The sequence below is a fragment of the Osmerus eperlanus genome, chromosome 5 (assembly GCF_963692335.1).
Source record: "Osmerus eperlanus chromosome 5, fOsmEpe2.1, whole genome shotgun sequence".
In the NCBI taxonomy this organism is placed as follows: Eukaryota; Metazoa; Chordata; class Actinopteri; order Osmeriformes; family Osmeridae; genus Osmerus; species Osmerus eperlanus.
In genome coordinates this window covers 5,566,798-5,585,081 of record NC_085022.1, presented here as the reverse complement: position 1 = coordinate 5,585,081, position 18,284 = coordinate 5,566,798, and the positions used below count along the sequence as shown (strand labels likewise).

The window sequence follows — 18,284 nt, the reverse complement described above, 5'->3', positions numbered from 1 at the left end:
AGTTCTCACGCAGGGAATCAAGATTAGTGACGTCATTGTCCACCCCCACAATCCTATATTATCAGACCATTGTCTGGTCACCTTCAAAATGGACCTCTGCCAGAGCCTTGGAGGCACTAAGAATATTTCTACTAGCCGCTGCATAACCCCAAACACAGCTCTGGAACTGGCTAATATTCTACCCGCTGCACTAGAAGTCCTTGACGTCCCAAATAAATCATTAAATACTAAAACGAGGGATCTGAATTTGGTTCTTCAGCTATCCCTAGACTCTGTTGCCCCTCTCAAACCAAGGAAAAGAAAGGACAAGAAACTGGCTCCATGGTATTCAGAGGAAACCCGCACTCTTAAGAGGTTCACTAGAAAACTAGAACATAAGTGGCGTACCACTAAATTGGAGGTTTTCCGCCTGGCCTGGAAGGACAGCCTAATGGAGTACAAGCAAGTCCTCATTAGGTCCAGATCAGATTATTTCTCTAGGTTGATTAGTAAGAACAAACACAACACTAAGTTCCTATTTGACACTGTTGCAAATCTCACTAAGTAAAGTACACTCTGTGTTAGTTCAGATTTTTCTCCCAATGATTTCTTAGATTTCTTTGACCAAAAATTTATGCAATAAGGGACAAACTACAGACTAGTCCTGGAGGAGTGGCCATCAACACTGAACTTTCCCCTATACCAAGCATGCTGCATGTTGAGGCTCTCACTCACTTTAACCCTATTTCTATGGAAGCGTTCATCGAGCTGATAGACTCCTCGAAACCCACTAGCTGCCTTCTCGATCCTCTCCCTGCCAAATTCTGTAGGGAACTTCTCCCTATTATTGGACCACCCATGCTTAGTATTATTAATGAATCTATTGTAATTGGCCAAGTCCCCAACGATTTCAAACAAGCTATTATTAAGCCCCTTCTTAAAAAACCAAACCTGGATCCAGGTTGTCTTAGCAACTACAGGCCAATTTCAAATTTGCCATTTATCTCCAAAATTTTTGAGAAGGCTGTGGCACAACAGATCACTGAGCACCTCTCCTCAAATCAGCTTTATGAACCTCTCCAGTCTGGATTTCGTCTCCACCACAGCACTGAAACTGCATTAGCCAAGGTAGTCAATGATCTACTGTTAGCCTCTGACGCGGGTTCTTTCTCTGTCCTGGTTCTTCTAGACCTAAGTGCAGCTTTTGACACGGTGGATCATGAGATTCTCTTGGAACGTATGGAGAACTATGTTGGGATTTCTGGTACATCACTTCAGTGGTTTAGATCGTATCTATCCGATAGATCACAATATGTCCTCTATGATGGCTGCTCATCCAGGAGCTCCACTGTAAAATACGGAGTACCACAGGGTTCAGTTCTAGGCCCTCTGTTATTTTCTCTCTATATGCTGCCTTTAGGAAACCTAATTAGAAGCTCTGGGGTAAATTTTCACTGTTATGCAGATGATACTCAGCTATATATGTCTATAAAGTCTGGAGAATTTCCACATGCTATGGAAAAATGTGTTTCTAGGTTGAGAGCTTGGATGACTGCAAATTTCCTTCTTCTAAATTCGGATAAAACCGAGGTTCAAATTTTCGGTCCTAAAAAATATAGAAATAATTTTTCCAATCTGACCTTAGACCTAGACGGCGTCAAAGTCTCTCAAAGCCAGCTAGTAAAAAATTTAGGAGTCACAATGGACCCAGACCTTTAGTTTGAGTACCATATTGAGCAAATTACTAGAACTGCATTTTTCCATCTACGTAATATTGCCAAAATACGAAAATTTCTCTCAAAGGATGATGCCGAAAAACTAATACATGCATTTGTTACGTCCCGATTGGACTATTGCAATGTGTTGTTCTCTGGCCTCCCAATTACCCACCTAAAAAATTTACAGCGGGTGCAAAATGCTGCTGCTAGACTATTGACCAGAACAAGAAAGTTTGATCACATAACATCTACTCTTGTCTCTCTACACTGGCTCCCTATCCAAGCCAGAGCTGACTTCAAAGTTCTACTACTAACCTACAAATCTCTGCATGGATTGGCACCACTGTACCTCTCCGGTCTCCTTGCACCCTATTGCCCCGCAAGGACACTTAGATCTCAAGATGCCGGCTATCTGGTGGTTCCCAAAATTAAGAAAAAAACAGCTGGAGGTAGGGCGTTCTCATATAGAGCGCCTCTTCTCTGGAATAAACTACCCGTCTCAATTAGGGAGTCTGATACTGTTTCGACGTTTAAAATTAGGTTAAAAACGTTATTGTCAATTCTACGACTGTTAAAGGTAAGTATGTTACTAGTTGGAGGCAACGGGGGACGGGTTGTTTCCATCCTTATTCTTTAAGTATAACTTATTTTAGAGTTCTCTTCCCCTGGAACAGATTTCATGTTCCAAATGAGGGGGGCTGTCGCTGTCTTGGTGTGTGGGGTTGCATCAAATTCCCCTTTTTTGCTCTGTTAAATTGCTGCACCAGTCCACACTTGACCGGTGGGGATCTCATTCTATTATGACTGTAACTGTTAGCTGCTCCTGGCATTCTCTAATCCCTGCTCTCCTCTCTCTGTCCCCCCCCCACACACATCCCTTGTGGTGTGGGGGGTTTGAGTTGTCAGCACCTGCCTAGTCGTCGGTCAGCCAACGCTGGACCTGGTCGCGAGTCTCCCGGTCCTGTCCTACATCTATAAAGTTGAATAATGGATTTTGGTGTTTTAAAAACCCATCGACACTGTATGACTATGTTTAGCCTGTGTTCTGCTCCTCTCTCCCACCAACCGTCTCTGGAGGAGGGGATCCCTCTCTGAATTGCTCCTCCCAAGGTTTCTTCCATTTTTTTCTCCTGTTGAGAGTTTTTTGGGAGTTTTTCCTTGTCTTCCTTGAGGGTTTAGGTTGGTTGAGGGGCAGTTCTATGGGCATATGTGAAGCCCTCTGTGACATGCTTGCGTGTAAAAAGGGCTATACAAATCAATTTGATTTGATTTGATTTTAGGTGTTTGACGTTTGAATACCTATCTCTGTAAAACGTTAGATACTTCCCAGTGTGCTCTTGTGGCCTGTGTGTGTATTAGGGAAAGTGAGACAGGCAGACACCAAGGATCACACAGAGAAAGAGCATAGAGAAAGAGATGTGCTTTGTTCCTGCCTTTTTTCATTAACCCAATCCGTTCACACGCACACACACACACACACACACACACCAATACCGAGTACTGCAGCTTAGTAGGTCAGTGTGAGGTGAGGACTGAGGTCGATCTGGATCTCTCTCACTCTTTCATTTCTCTCTCTCTTTATCTCGTCTCTCTCTTTCCTTCTCTTGTCATCGCTGTCTATTTTTGTCTTTCTTTCGGCCTTTCTGTGTGTATATATCTGTGTGTGTGTTAGCGGGGCTGCCTAGCCACCCTTGATGACATGATTGGAGGAGACCGAGCGCAGAGAGAACAAACACTGGCCGTACGGCGTGGCTGCACTGGTTCTCAGAGCTGTGCGTGTGTGTGTGTGTGTCTGACGGATAGCGAGAGAGCCGTACAGTTCTGGACTGTTCCCATCGCCGACCAGTCCTGGCATGGCCTGTCTCCCAGGCCGCCCGGCAAACTAGCACCCCTCCCCCGCCCTGGCCTCCCTCCATACCCTACCACCCACCCAGTCATCTCCAGAATGGAGGGTGATTAGGGTCCGAGTTGGGGCTAGGGGTTGAGGGAGGAATGGGGGGCTAGTTATGGGTAGAGCTGGACAAAGGAGGGGGCATGGAGGAGGAGGGGGTGTGGAGGGGTGTCGGTTTAGTTTTGGGGGGTATAATGGATGGGTGGCATGCCGGCTCGAAACATTATCATTGGTTGTTAGCTCTTCTCATATTCTGCATAAACCTACTTGTTATAGCCAACACCCTTTATCTGCCGAATCCTCAGTTTGCCTTCTCTGCAGGCTGCAGCCAATCATTCAGTCAAATCAGACACCGGAGGTGGTTTGGATAAACTATGATGATAGATAGCCCAGGGGCTGTCATTGAAGGCTGATATAATCCGTTGCTTACAAGCGAATTAAATGCCGGGATTGTTGTGGGATTTCTGCTGGTCACCACATGCAGCATAACTTTGCTTCGGTTGCAGAATGCTCAGTTCAGATATAGTGACCAAGATAAACAAAGATATACTTGTATGTGTTGACAGCCACCTACTGGCTGAGCTCTCAAAAGCATGACTGTGATTAGTTCAACATCCGTTTTTTGGTTCAATACTTTTGTGGCCTTTTTCAGCTTTGTTTATATTGAAAGAGACAGGAAAGGCAGGGAGAGAGAGGGGATGGCATGCAACAAATGGCCCGGGCTTGGACTCGAACCCTGGCCCCTGTGTCAAGGCCTCCTCTTTAGCAGTACACACTCATACCCAGTGAGACACTGGGGTGTCCTGAACATTTGCGTCTTCTATAACGATACAGAAGCACATGCAAATCATACAGGGTAAAGAACAGCATGCAATCAGCAGACACATGAGTCTGTTAGACAGACCACTGTGTGTTCTGTCTGACCCCAGTCCTCCAGTCCCCCAGTCCCCCAGTCCTGCAGTCCCCCAGTCCCCCAGTCCTCCAATCCCCCAGTCCTCCAGTCCCCCAGTCCTCCAGTCCTCCAGTCCCCCAGTCCCCCAGTCCTCCAGTCCCCCAGTCCTCCAGTCCCCCAGTCCTCCAGTCCCCCAGTCCCCCAGTCCTCCAATCCCCCAGTCCTCCAGTCCCCCAGTCCTCCAGTCCCCCAGTCCTCCAGTCCTCCAGTCCTCCAGTCCCCCAGTCCTCCAGTCCCCCAGTCCTCCAGTCCTCCAGTCCCCCAGTCCTCCAGTCCCCCAGTCCTCCAGTCCCCCAGTCCTCCAGTCCTCCAGTCAGGAACCTTCTGTCTTTCTCTCTCTCTGTTTCACTCCCTCGCTGTCTCTCTTTTGCTGTCTGTCTGTCTCTCTCTCTCTCTCTCTCTCTCTCTCTCTCTCTCTCTCTCTCTCTCTCTCTCTCTCTCTCTCTCTCTCTCTCTGTCTCTCTGTCTCTCTCTCCATTTACTCTAGTCTCTTACAGCTCAGTTCCCAGCGTGTGAATCCATCTAACCCTTGGCCCAACTCTGTTCAGCTCAGCTTGGAGGGGAGGGGTGGAGAGTAAAGTGGGGGCGGAGGGGGAGGCTGTGTGTGTGAGCAGAGACTGAGGGAGCAGGGATAGGCTGTGTGTACGTGTGTGTGTCGGGTGTGCTGCAAAGGACTGACTGCTGCCTCTGCTATGTTGTCTGAAGGGGACTATTAGAATCTATTAAAGCTTAAGAGGCATGTGTGACATTCTTCTGGTACTCTCCCTCTCTCGCTTTCGCCCCTCTTCTCTGCCACTCCTGTCTCTCCTCCCTGCCATGCTTCTGCTGTCTCTCCCATGTTTACACTCCAGGCTTGTGTGTGTGTGTGTGTGTGTGTGTGGTCCATGTGCCGGTCAGGTCTGTGCTGAGGAACAAAGGGCTGTTGTCTGAGGGAGGTGTGTGTGTTGGGCCGGGCAGCAGACCTCAGGTCAGGTCTTAAACATAGCCAGACAAAGGAGCCTTGTTGCTGGGCCGCTCTCTCAGCTGCTCCCAGATCAGCTGATGTGGAGCGTGCCTCTGTTATGTCTGCCTTCCTAACATTGTTCAGACATGGAAAAAAGGCTCAAACACAGCACTCTGGCACTGTCAGACCCGCATGCACGCGCACATGAGAACTACAGGTGTGTGTGTGCTGCAAAGAGCGATGCAATGATTGGAGGAGGTTTGGTTTGGGTGTTAACCTCTGATGTCACACTAAACATTACCTTAGAGGTGATAAATTCACCTTTGCCTGTCTGGCGGAGGAGGTGGAAGTGTAGCAGCACTCCTCCTTCTCCTCCTCCGTAAAACGTTGTTCCAGAACATGACATAAATCTACTAGAGAGATGAGCTCTATCCGCTGATACAGGTCGACGACACATTTGATGACTGCACAGGAAACACGGAGGGAGGGAGGGAGGGAGGGAGGGAGGGAGGGAGGGAGGGAGGGAGGGAGGGAGGGAGGGAGGGAGGGAGGGAGAGAGAGAGAGAGGGAGGGAGGGAGGGAGGGAGGGAGGAATGAGAGTGTTTAAGAGGACATGACACTTGTACAGGGAGGGTTGAAGGAGGAGAGAAAGGGGCCGGGTGCAGCGAGGAGAAGGAGGAGGAGGAGGAGCGCGGTGAGAGATGACTGATACTGAAAAGCCTTTCACAGTGACAACCCTTACACAACCTGAACCTAATAACACAGGTGAGCTCTGCTTTGTTTGGACCCACCTGTTATTACTGACCTGTTCACACGGCACAGGGGCAGTCCTGCCTGCCTGGCCATGCTTGGGTTTACTGGACGAGAACCTTGTTTACCACACAGTAGCGACCACCGCTGAATGTCAAAGCTTTCCCTTTGTCCGTGTGTCGACAGCTCGTGTGAGTTGACATTTAAATAAGGGTTTAGACGTCGTTATTGCGAGGCAGCGCGAGCAGGAAGCGGGCGGCGGCGGAGAAGGGGCAGGTCACTGTGTGGGCCAGAACACCACAGGAAGGAGGAACACTGTAATGAGGATGGTCCGGATGCAAGGCTGAGCTGTTATTATGCTGCAGATCTGAGGGATTCAGAGAGCGTCATGTGCCTGTGTGTGTGTGTGTGTGTGTGTGCGCTCGTGTGTGTGTGTGTGCTTGCACCTGAGTGTGTGTGTGTGTCTGAGTGCATGTGTCCCAGACGGCAACATCCATCAGATCAGTGCCACCCTCTTCTGTACCCAGCTGGCACACAGCAGCTAGAGGAGATAGACAGTCAGTAATCTGGCTGGCACCATTGAGATGGGCTGTGGGGAGGGAGGGAGGGAGGAAGGGAGGGAGGAAGAGAGGGTGGGAGGGAGCGAGGGTGGGATTAGGGTTGGGTACCGAAACCCGGTTCCACTATAGAACCGGTTCCTACGCAACCGGTAGGAATCGGACCAGATTAGAACGCAAATTTTAGGTTTCCTCATTTCGGTTCCACTTAAAGTGTCGACTGAAATATTTTCCCTCTGTCGCTCCGAAACGGACGTTAAAACAAACACAGCCATAATATGTTTGTATACATTGGGTAAAATATGTGCTGTAGAAAATGCTACATGGTTTAATGGAAAATCAATAAAAATTTCTAAAAAAACTGAAAAAACACACACTTTCTCTGTAGGCTACCGTTAGCTAGCTACCGTAAATGTAGGCAACTTTTAAGATGCCAAATTTTCCCCTTGGATGTTTCCTTTTACGTCCGTTTTCCAAAATGGATGTAAAAGCATATTAACCTTTCACTGCATGTGATCACTAGTAAACATATTACACTTGCTCTGCTAGTCTTTCGTTAGCTTGCTAGCTTTTAGTGCATTTTAAATGCCTAAAGCAAAGCGGTCGAAAGTGTGGCTGTATTTCACAGCCAAGGATTCCGACATCGCAAAATGCAACAAATGTTTCAAAACGATTAACTGCAAAGGAGGAAGCACTGCAAATTGATTGCAGCGAGAGTCAGAAGAGGTGTCGTATCTTGCCAGAGAAGGCAAATATGGTCATATTTCTGCAAAAGAACTGCTAAAGTCCCCTAGGTGGGATGGAGGGATGTGGGGATAGAGGGAGAGGGATGGGGGGATAGAGGGAGGGGGGGTTAAGGATGGAGGGAGGGTGGGATGGAGGGATGGAGGGAGAGGGATGGAGGGATAGAGGGAGAGGGATGGAGGGATAGAGGGAGGGTGGGAAGGAGGGATGGAAGATGGAGGGAGGGTGAGGGGTTTGAGATAGGAGGGTAGGTTAAGGAAGGAGAGGGAGGAGGGTTGGAGAGGGCGAGAGTTGATGCGTGTAAGAGAGACGGGGGAGAGGGGGATGAGAGCACAGGGAGGAGAAGGTGTTGGCCGGGTCTATGCTTGACCTCCGGGGTGTGAGGGGGAGATTGTCGCTAGCGGACGCAACAGCTGATGCTTGGGAGACCAGCGCTTCTCTGATTGCCGAGGTTATTAATAGCCACACACCCAGTACACACACATACACACACGTACACGTACACACACGTACACACACACAGCGGGGTAAATTAGGTAGCTGTGTAATGCAGGCGATGACAGCGTCAGCACTTGAGGGGCCTCAGACAGGACAAAGTGGTTGGTCATCGTCAGCACGGACAACACCGGTCAGTGGTCAGTTTACAGGAGAGACTGGGCCTGGGACCATGCTATGGAGGGGAGAGACCAGGCCTGGAACCATGCTATGGAGGGGAGAGACCAGGCCTGGGACCATGCTATGGAGGGGAGAGACCAGGCCTGGAACCATGCTATGGAGGGGAGAGACCAGGCCTGGGACCATGCTATGGAGGGGAGAGACCAGGCCTGGGACCATGCTATGGAGGGGAGAGACCAGGCCTGGGACCATGCTATGGAGGGGAGAGACCAGGCCTGGGACCATGCTATGGAGGGGAGAGACCAGGCCTGGGACCATGCTATGGAGGGGAGAGACCAGGCCTGGGACCATGCTATGGAGGGGAGAGACCAGGCCTGGGACCATGCTATGGAGGGGAGAGACCAGGCCTGGGACCATGCTGGGACCTGGGCTTACTTCTCAATCACAGGGCTGCAAGACCCCCTTTTAGGGAGTTGAATATTATTGAACCTCCACTATATATTCAATATGTATGTGCATATAACGTGTATATGTGTAAATATATATATTGAACTCCCAGAAAGGGGAGTGGATGTCTATATATGGCACCGCCACACTGTAGTAAACAATGTAAAACAATTATAATACATTTACCAAAAAAAAGGGAACGTGCAACTTTATCCAAGTTAGGGATCTCTATGATATCCTCTTGCGGTTCTTCACAGCAGGGTACCGGCTCGTGGTACCGACTCGACTAGTCTCCAAGCGAGCTGAGGCAAAAACAAAACCTGCAAACTAGTAGTTTAAATCTCCGTCGCTTTGGCGGCCAGCTACATTTTCGAGGTGGTTAATATCTGCAGTCGAAAACAAAGTACCTAGTACCAGAAACGTATTTAGGCCATGATGGAGGGAAGTAACCTCGAGATGTAAACAGTGAGATGGATTCCTTTTCCAGTTTCCTGGTGCCCAGATTCATGCATGGACGTACAGTATCCATATTGGGAGAAGCTCTAGCAAGGCTAAAGTTAGATACCTGACTGACAGAGGGGACTGTCAGAGTCTAGCTACATTCCTAAACGCCATAGCAGTCTCTGGGCTAAAGAGCAGAGAAATCACATCATTTCCAAACTCCAACTGGGAAGTTATTAAAAAACATTACCTTAAGCTTATGCCAATAGAATGGGGGGTAGTCTATTGTTGGTGAATATGAGGGCAAGATTAAATAAAGCACTCAGGTAAAGCTATGAATTCACAATTATATTGTGATTTTTTACTGACTCAATAAAGTTCTAAAAAGCTCCTCTCCGCAGGTGATCGCAGGTGGTTGAAGGTTCACTGTTGGTGCGTGTGTGTTTGGGTCTGTGTGTATTTGAGTATGTGTGTGTGACAATAGACAGGTCTATAATATTTCTCTGACTTTCTACTTACTCAAGCCACAAAGCAGTGTGTGTGTAATGTGTGTATGATGTGTGCAGGTTAAAACGTTTCTCACACACAGACAAACACACACACCTGACAGAAGGAGGAGAGGCAGTAATGAGAAAAGGTTCTCATGCATGAAGAGCCCAGAACCTTTGAACCACAGATGATCATTGGATTCAAAGGCTTTTTACCCAGTATGCTCCTTTCTCTCTCTCTTTTTCTCCCTCCCTTTCTCTCTCTCTTCCTCTCCCTTTCTCTCTTTGTCCTTCCCTTCCTCTCACTTTCTCTCAACCTGTCTCTCTCTTTCCCTCACCCACTCATCTTTTTTCTTCCCTCTCCCTTTCCTACTTTGTTTCTTTTTAATGACTGTTCTGTATCTCTTCCTGTATCTCAGACCCACCCACACTCTGCAGGCCTCTCCCTTCTCTCCCTCTCTCCTTCTCTCTCTCTTGCTCTCGTCTGCTAGTTAATGAGGGTGCCAGTATTAACTTTGAGGGAAGGCCAGGCGGAAAGACAGTAATAATGATCTGAGCTCTCCTGTGGTGTTTCACCCACACACACACTCACATGCACAGACACACACACTGACTATATGGTGCAGCTTCAGGAAGCCAAGAGGAAACTAGACATTTGTTGTCCTATTTAAGCAGACACACCCTCCCACCATGACTACACTATACTGCTGCTGTCTACCGTTGTTACCATGACTACACTATACTGCTGCTGTCTACCGTTGTTACCATAACTACAGTATACTGCTGCGGTCTACCGTTGTTACCATGACTACACTGTACTGCTGCTGTCTACCGTTGTTACCATGACTACACTATACTGCTATTTACATTTACATCTACATTTAGTCATTTAGCAGACGCTCTTATCCAGAGCGTGCTATACTATATGACTACTATATGAGCGGTGAGGGAATCGGGCTAGTAATCCGAAGGTTGCCAGTTCGATTCCTGGTCATGCCAACTGACGTTGTGTCCTTGGGCAAGGCACTTCACCCTACTTGCCTCGGGGGAATGTCCCTCTACTTACTGTAAGTTGCTCTGGATAAGAGCGTCTGCTAAATGACTAAAATGTACTGCTGTCTACCGTTGTTACCATGACTACAGTATACTGCTGCGGTCTACCGTTTGTTACCATGACTACAGTATACTGCTGATGTCTCTCTACCATTGTTACTATGACTACAGTATACTGCTACTGTCTCTACCACAGTTACCATGACGACAGTATTCTTCTACTGTTTCTACCATCTTTACCATGACTATAGCATACTGCTACTGTCTCTACCATCGTTACCATGAGGACAGCATACTGCCTCTGTCTTTACCATTGTTACCACCGTGACTTTGACGACACCTGAACACCTTTTGAATATGATCAATACACCTGACACCTGAGAAGGAGAAAGGAACACACACACTTAGGACTGACAGTGTTGCTGTCAAACTCCATCTGCTGTGGCTGAAGCAGTGAGTGGGTGACCTGATCTGTTTGTGGCTTCAGTGGCCTCCATCTGTTCATCCTCGGTGTGTAGAGAGTTTGTGTAGAACTCAGGGCTCCAGTCCTGTTCATCCTCGGTGTGTAGAGAGTTTGTGTAGAACTCAGGCCTCCAGTCCTGTTCATCCTCAGTGTGTTGAGACTTCCTGTAGAACTCAGGCCTCCAGTCCTGTTCATCCTCAGTGTGTTGAGACTTCCTGTAGAACTCAGGCCTCCAGTCCTGTTCATCCTCAGTGTGTTGAGACTTCCTGTAGAACTCAGGCCTCCAGTCCTGTTCATCCTCAGTGTGTAGAGACTTCCTGTAGAACACAGGGCCTCAGTGACCCGGCGTCAGGGTAGCGGCTGCAGTGTGGTGCAGGCAGGACACCACAAGCCCCTCTCATTCTGAGTAGCTCAGCTGGTCCACACGCTGTCTGGCTCACAGAGAGTGTGGAGTGTGTTCACCTAGAGAATGTGGGTAAGAGCCCAACATCTACCTCCACCAGAGAGAACACACACATACCACATTGCCCAGTCTGTGCTGCACTGTTTATTATACTACTAGATAAACCTGTCATGTCATAATGGCATGGTAATTACTGAATGAGAGAGAGAGAGAGAGAGACACACAGTGAGAGAGAGAGAGACCCTTCTTTATGTGAAAGATTAATTATTAAGGGGTTGAACCATCTGAATCTTGGTGGGCAGAGTAGAGCTATTTCACCACGGAGATGACAGAGAGATAGACCGAAGCTGGGACAAGAGAAAAGAGAGAGAGAGAGGGAATAGGTGTGTGTGTGTCAAAGCGAAAGTGAGGGAGGTTGTATCCCACTACCATATTAATGCACCTGTCTGCCTTACAGCAAGACTGCTGATCTGTAGCCAACCCATTAATAAACACTCTCACACACACATACACACACACATACACACACAAACACACTCTCTCACATACACACACAAATACAATGGGCATTGCAGGTTAAGGCTTGCCAGAGGGCTGATGAGAAGCAGATGCTGAAACGAAGGTGTGGTACTATAAAGAGAGAGAGACATAGAGAAGATGTGGTGCTATAAAGAGAGAGAGAGAGAGACAGAGAAAATGTGGTGCTATAAAGAGAGAGAGACATAGAGAAGATGTGGTGCTATAAAGAGAGAGAGGCAGAGAAGATGTGGTGCTATAAAGAGAGAGAGACATAGATAATCTGTGGTGATATAAAGAGAGAGACATAGAGAAGCTGTGGTGCTATAAAGAGAGAGAAACATAGAGAAGCAGTGGTGCTATAAAGAGAGAGAGACATAGAGAAGTAGTGGTGCTATAAAGAGAGAGAGACATAGAGAAGCAGTGGTGCTATAAAGAGAGAGAGACAGAGAGAAGCAGTGGTGCTATAAAGAGAGAGAGACATAGAGAAGTAGTGGTGCTATAAAGAGAGAGAGACATAGAGAAGCAGTGGTGCTATAAAGAGAGAGAGACAGAGAGAAGCAGTGGTGCTATAAAGAGAGAGAGACAGAGAGAAGCAGTGGTGCTATAAATAGAGAGAGACAGAGAGAAGTAGTGGTGCTATAAAGAGAGAGAGACATAGAGAAGCAGTGGTGCTATAAAGAGAGAGAGACAGAGAGAAGTAGTGGTGCTATAAAGAGAGAGAGACATAGAGAAGCTGTGTGGGGGAGAGCTGGGGCCTGGGTGGGGGGGGGGGGAGAAAGAGAATGACGGACAGTCTCTCCCCCCAGGCTGTGCTTAGGTCTCTCTCTTTCTCTCTCTTTCTTTCTTTCGTTCTTTCTCTCTCTCTCTTTCTTTCTCTCTCTGTCTCTCTCTCTTTCTCTCTTTATATTCCCTCTTTATCTCTTAGCACTCTTGCTCTCCCTTCTCACAGTCGTTCTTTTAAACACTTGGTATGCTACAGTGAACACACACACACACATTTTCCAGTTAAGAAACACTGAAAAGATTACAAGCTAAAAGTGGTAGAGTGTAGTTGCTGTGGGTCCAGGCCTGAGTGTGTGTGTAGGTGTGTGTGTGAGAGAGTGTGTGTGTTTAATGGACCACAACCTCAACATCTGGACTGCCTTTATTGTTGGGAGACTCATTCTTCCAGCATGCCAGTGTGTGCAGACAACAGGAACCTACAGTATTGGGCCATGCATGAGGTGTAATGTACTGTACAATCCAGTGTAATGACTGTGTGTGGGTTTTAATCTACAAGCCAGTCCAATGTGTGTGTGTGTGTATGTTTTAGAATCTACAAGCCAGTCCAGTGTGTGTGTGTGTGTGTTTGTGTGTGTGTGGGTTTCGATGTACATGCCAGTCTGGCATGTGTGTGTGTTTTATTGCATCGTGTTAACGTGCGTGTTTGGCGTGTGTTCAGGATCATCCACGAGGACGGTTTCTCGGGCGATGATGTGAAGCAGTACAAGCCCGTGGTCTACAGCAACACCATCCAGTCCCTGGCCGCCATCGTCCGTGCCATGGACACCTTGGGCCTGGAGTACGGGAACAAGGAGTGCAAGGTCAGTAACACACACACTCTGCACATCAACACACACACACACACTGAATGTAAACACAAGTGTATGCCACACACACATGGTGGGATTGGAACAGATCCCATTCCTGAAGACCTTGGTTTCTGCTGCTGATTGTGATGGTGGTGGTGATGGTGGTGATGATGATGGTGGTGATGGTGATGAGCGTGATGGTGATGATGATGGTGATGATGAGGATAAGATGATTGAGGTGTTGATGATGGTGATGATAAAACAATTTATGAGGATGATATTTACATTTACATTTAGCAGACGCTCTTATCCAGAGCGACTTACAGTAAGTACAGGGACATTCTCCCCGAGGCAAGTAGGGTGAAGTGCCTTGCCCAAGGACATAAAGTCATTCGGCACAGCCGGGAATCGAACCAACAACCTTCTGATTAATAGCCCGACTCCCTAACCGCTCAGCCATCTGACCCCCATAGGTATTGATGATGATGATGATGATGGTGATGATGAGACGGATGATGAGGATGATGGTGAGGATGATGGTGGTGATGATAAGACGATTGATGATGATGATGACGGACGGTGGCGTTGATGATGATGGCGATGATAAATGGTTGATGAGGATGATGATGGTGGTGTTAAGGATGATGATGGTGGTGTCGAGGATGATAAGAAGGATGAGGATGATGTTGATGACTTTAGAAGGTGGTTTGGGAGGAGTGATACAGTGGCTGTATGACCCCTGGCTGAGGACAGGGGTGGAACATGTGACACCAGCTGCTCAGATTCGGTGTCACAAACTGTCCCCACCAGGTGTCCTGTACCGCCACCAAAACAGGATACGCATCACTGTAACTGACCTCTACAGGAAGTCCTCCGTTTTTTTTATCCAAAGCTATGGATACTCCAAGAGGAGAAGGACTATTGATCAAGAGTGTGTGTGTGTGTGTGTGTGTGTGTGAGGCAGTCTGATGTGATCTGCGATCTCTGAGGTTCTCAAACCTGCAGAAATACTTTCATCAGAGATACTGACCAATGTTTCTGATGGAAGGAGAGGAGAGATTGTAGACATGAAGCCCTCTCATTTCCTCAGAATTACTTGTGTGTGCTTGTGTATGTGTGTGTCTGTCTCTGTGTGTGTGTGTCTGTGTGTAACCTTTGTAATCATTTCTGATATGTGTCGGGTCATAAGGGTTCAGTGTCCTTCAGTAGAAAGAGAGAGATAGAGAGTGATAGAGAAATAGCTTTCTTTGAGAAAGACGGGGATTAGAGCAGAGGAGTGAGAGAGAGTGAGATGGAACAGAGAGATGGTGTAAGTGAGAGAATGGAGAGAGGACAGCTGCTGTGTGGAATAGCTGTTTAGACAAGTCTCCTTTTCCCCTCCCTCCCTCTCTCTCTCTCTCTCTCTCTCTCTCTCTCTCTCTCTCTCTCTCTCTCTCTCTCTCTCTCTCTCTCTCTCTCTCTCTCTCTCTCTCTCTCTCTCTCTCTCTCTCTCTCTCTCTCTCTCTCTGTCTCTGTCTCTGTCTCTCTCTGTCTCTCTCTCTCTCTGTCTCTGTCCATCTGGCTCACACCTCTTTAATCTGAGGTGTGAAGCTTTTATTGGATCTGTTCAACAGCCATGCAACACACTCTGCCCCCCCCTCTCTTTTTCCTCTATGTTTCTCCCTCTCTCATCTGTAATCTATTTGATTAAATAATCTATTAAATGAGCAATCTTTCTCTGTCTGTTCTATTGTATTTATATCTCTCTCCCACTGTACTCAGGGGACAGGTATAGCACACTGGTAGAGTGTATGACTGTAGATCAATAGGTTGGAGGTTCAAATCCCCCTTGTACATTGTTTTGGATGGAAGAGTATGCTCAATCAATAAATTATTTAGTAAATGCCCCTCCTCCACTCTCAAGCTACTTTTCCTTTTGTATCTCTCTATTCCTGTCATTATGAGAACATCTCTCATCCTCTTCCTCCCCACCACCCTCCCCTTTTTCACTGTACTTGCCAGTTGCCATGACTACCCAGTGTTGTGCCTTCCTCTCAACACATACCGCAGGTGTCCAAGTGCAATGTCGCACACACGTGCACACACACTTTTTTATAGCGCTATAAGAGTTGACAACTTTTTCTTAATGGGAAAATCCAACCAATTTAAATTGCTTGTGTGTGTTCGTACCCTGACAGCAGTCTTTGGACCTAACTGAATCCTTATCTCAGGTAAACAACACGGCAGAGCAATGGGAGGGAGAGAGGTCCGCTGCCAGGGGGGTGGTAGAGGGAGGGAGACACGGACAGAAGGAGAGAGAAAAAGAATAAAAGGATGGAAGGAAAGAAGGGTGTTGTCCTTGTGATCAGCCTGTGTACAGGTTTGTGTGATTGAGTGTGTGTGTGCGTGTGAAGGACGACGGGCGTTTGTGTGTGACAACGCCCCACTGCTGATAACATTGCATCTCCTCATTAGGTGCAGCTACCACTGAGACGGGACACACACACTCACACTCTCTCACACACACACACACACACACACACACGCACACACACACACACACACACACACACACACACACACATGCAGTCACACACACACAGCTATGATGTGCCTCCTGTCTGCTGCTGTCCCTCTCTTCCTGCTGTTCCAATTAGCCTGGGTGGGCCATACATCACTGTTCCTCTGACACTGCATGTGTTGTCATGGGTTTGTGTGTTTTCAGGTTATTCTTAAGTGCTTGTGATGCTTTGTAGTGTGTGTGTGCGTGTTTGGTTTGAGGTGATATGGCAGTATGGATTCCCCGGCCAGGTGATGAAGGTCACATTAGAGTTGGAAGCCCTCTACATTTAACACCACTTCCTCCGGCCTGAGGCTTCAACGCAGTCCTTTGATGTGTGTGTGTGTGTGTGTTTGAAGTGTGTGTGCTCTCTCCTGTCATCTGGGGAACCTGCTGAGATGAGCACCTTTCATCTCCCCTCACTCCTCTCCCCTCGTCTCCCTTCATCGCTTCTCTCCTTTACCCTTTTCTCTTATCCTCTCCTGTCCTCTCCCCTCCTCTCCTCTTTTTTGGTCTCTTCTCCTCTCCTCTTTTCTCCTGTCACAGAACCCAAAGTCTACTAGGGTGTTCCTCTGTATCTACATGAGAGAGGGAAAGAGAGAGATAGAGAGAGGGGGGGGTGGGAGAGAGAGGGGGAGATGGGGGGGCTGACTGCTGTCAGATTGACTAACACCTGTTTCTGCCACCAGAATTGAAATATGAGCTGTATCTTAGCAACTGTGACAGTATGTTGAATTCCCTGAAGGATGGACTAAACCTCATCAGATCACAGTGTTATTGTTGTGGACGTTTGTGAGTTGTAGTCGTGGAGTAACCGTGGGTGGGGGTCGTGTAGGTGTGTAGATCTGCACATACAAACACACACTCCAGTACTGCAACAATATGAATGTGAACAATATCAATATGAATTCCTGACTGTTTGGAGGGGTGAGGAGGTCTAGTTCCTGGCTGGTTGGAGGGGTGAGGAGGTCTAGTTCCTGGCTGGTTGGAGGGGTGAGGAGGTCTAGTTCCTGGCTGGTTGGAGGGGTGAGGAGGTCTAGTTCCTGGCTGGTTGGAGGGGTGAGGAGGTGTAGTTCCTGGCTGGTTGGAGGGGTGAGGAGGTCTAGTTCCTGGCTGGTTGGAGGGGTGAGGAGGTCTAGTTCCTGGCTGGTTGGAGGGGTGAGGAGGTCTAGTTCCTGGCTGGTTGGAGGGGTGAGGAGGTGTAGTTCCTGGCTGGTTGGAGGGGTGAGGAGGTCTAGTTCCTGGCTGGTTGGAGGGGTGAGGAGGTCTAGTTCCTGGCCGGTTGGAGGGACAGGAGCTGAGGTGAGGAAGTGTAGTTCTTGGTTGGATGCATCTGGAGACAGGACCAGGTCAGGATTAGTCCTGGATTAACACGTGATTAAAGTCCAGTTAATTGATATAGTTTTATAACATACCAGTGGAGCTTCACACTGTCTCTCGTACACTTACACATGCAGACACACACACATAGACACACACACGCAAATCCTCTAATGCTCTGTACTGTGGAATAGTTCTTCTTGTCTTCCAAGACTGCTGCTCTTATCCTATTAGCCACAGATTAATCCATTTACGTGTGAATATGGACGGAGGGATCTGAGCTCTCTGATCAAGACAAGTGCGTCAGACCATTCCTGATATGTTGTGAGTTTGTTTTGGTGGAAAATTGTTGATTGATGATTGCAAGTGTCAATAAGAATCATGTGATTGTCGTGAGTTGTAGTGAGGTTTACCCGTATAAGCTTTGATTGGTTGAGTATTCAGCAGGCCAGTAGGTGTGTCACTACGTTATATGGGTTAGAAGTCCTGCAGGATTCTAGTCTAGACGAGTGGGCTGGGTTGGGCTGGGCTAGTCTAGGCTGTGCTGTAATGTGCTAGTCTGGGCTGGGCTTGGCTGGGAAAGGCTACCCCTCTGACAGTAGTGGGCTAGGCTAAGCTAGGCTAGGCTAACTCTCTGGGCTAGGTAAACTAGAGACTAGGGTTCTGCCCCCCCAGCAGCCTGACGGCCCTGCTGCTACCAGCTCTGTGCCAGTCGCGCCTGGCCAGTGCCAGCGCTGATTGGAGGAGTAGGAATAAAGAGATCAGAGGAATAAACAGCATCACAGCCAGATGGCAAGCTGGACAACACACACACACACACATACAAACACACACAGGCATACAAACACACACACACATACACACATATACATGCATCAATCACTTCTCATT

The 18,284-nt window shown here is 48.0% G+C and overlaps 1 protein-coding gene across 3 annotated transcripts in view; it reads left to right on the top strand.

Moving 5' to 3' along the window:
- The window catches only part of gnao1a (guanine nucleotide binding protein (G protein), alpha activating activity polypeptide O, a), a 46,641-nt gene that overhangs the window by 3,786 nt on the left and 24,571 nt on the right, over positions 1 to 18,284 (top strand). For all 3 annotated transcript variants that reach the window (XM_062461376.1, XM_062461373.1, XM_062461375.1), the window contains exon 3: positions 13,405 to 13,546. In XM_062461376.1, the coding sequence (XP_062317360.1) occupies positions 13,405 to 13,546 (142 nt within the window). The remainder of the gene's footprint in view (positions 1 to 13,404; positions 13,547 to 18,284) is intronic.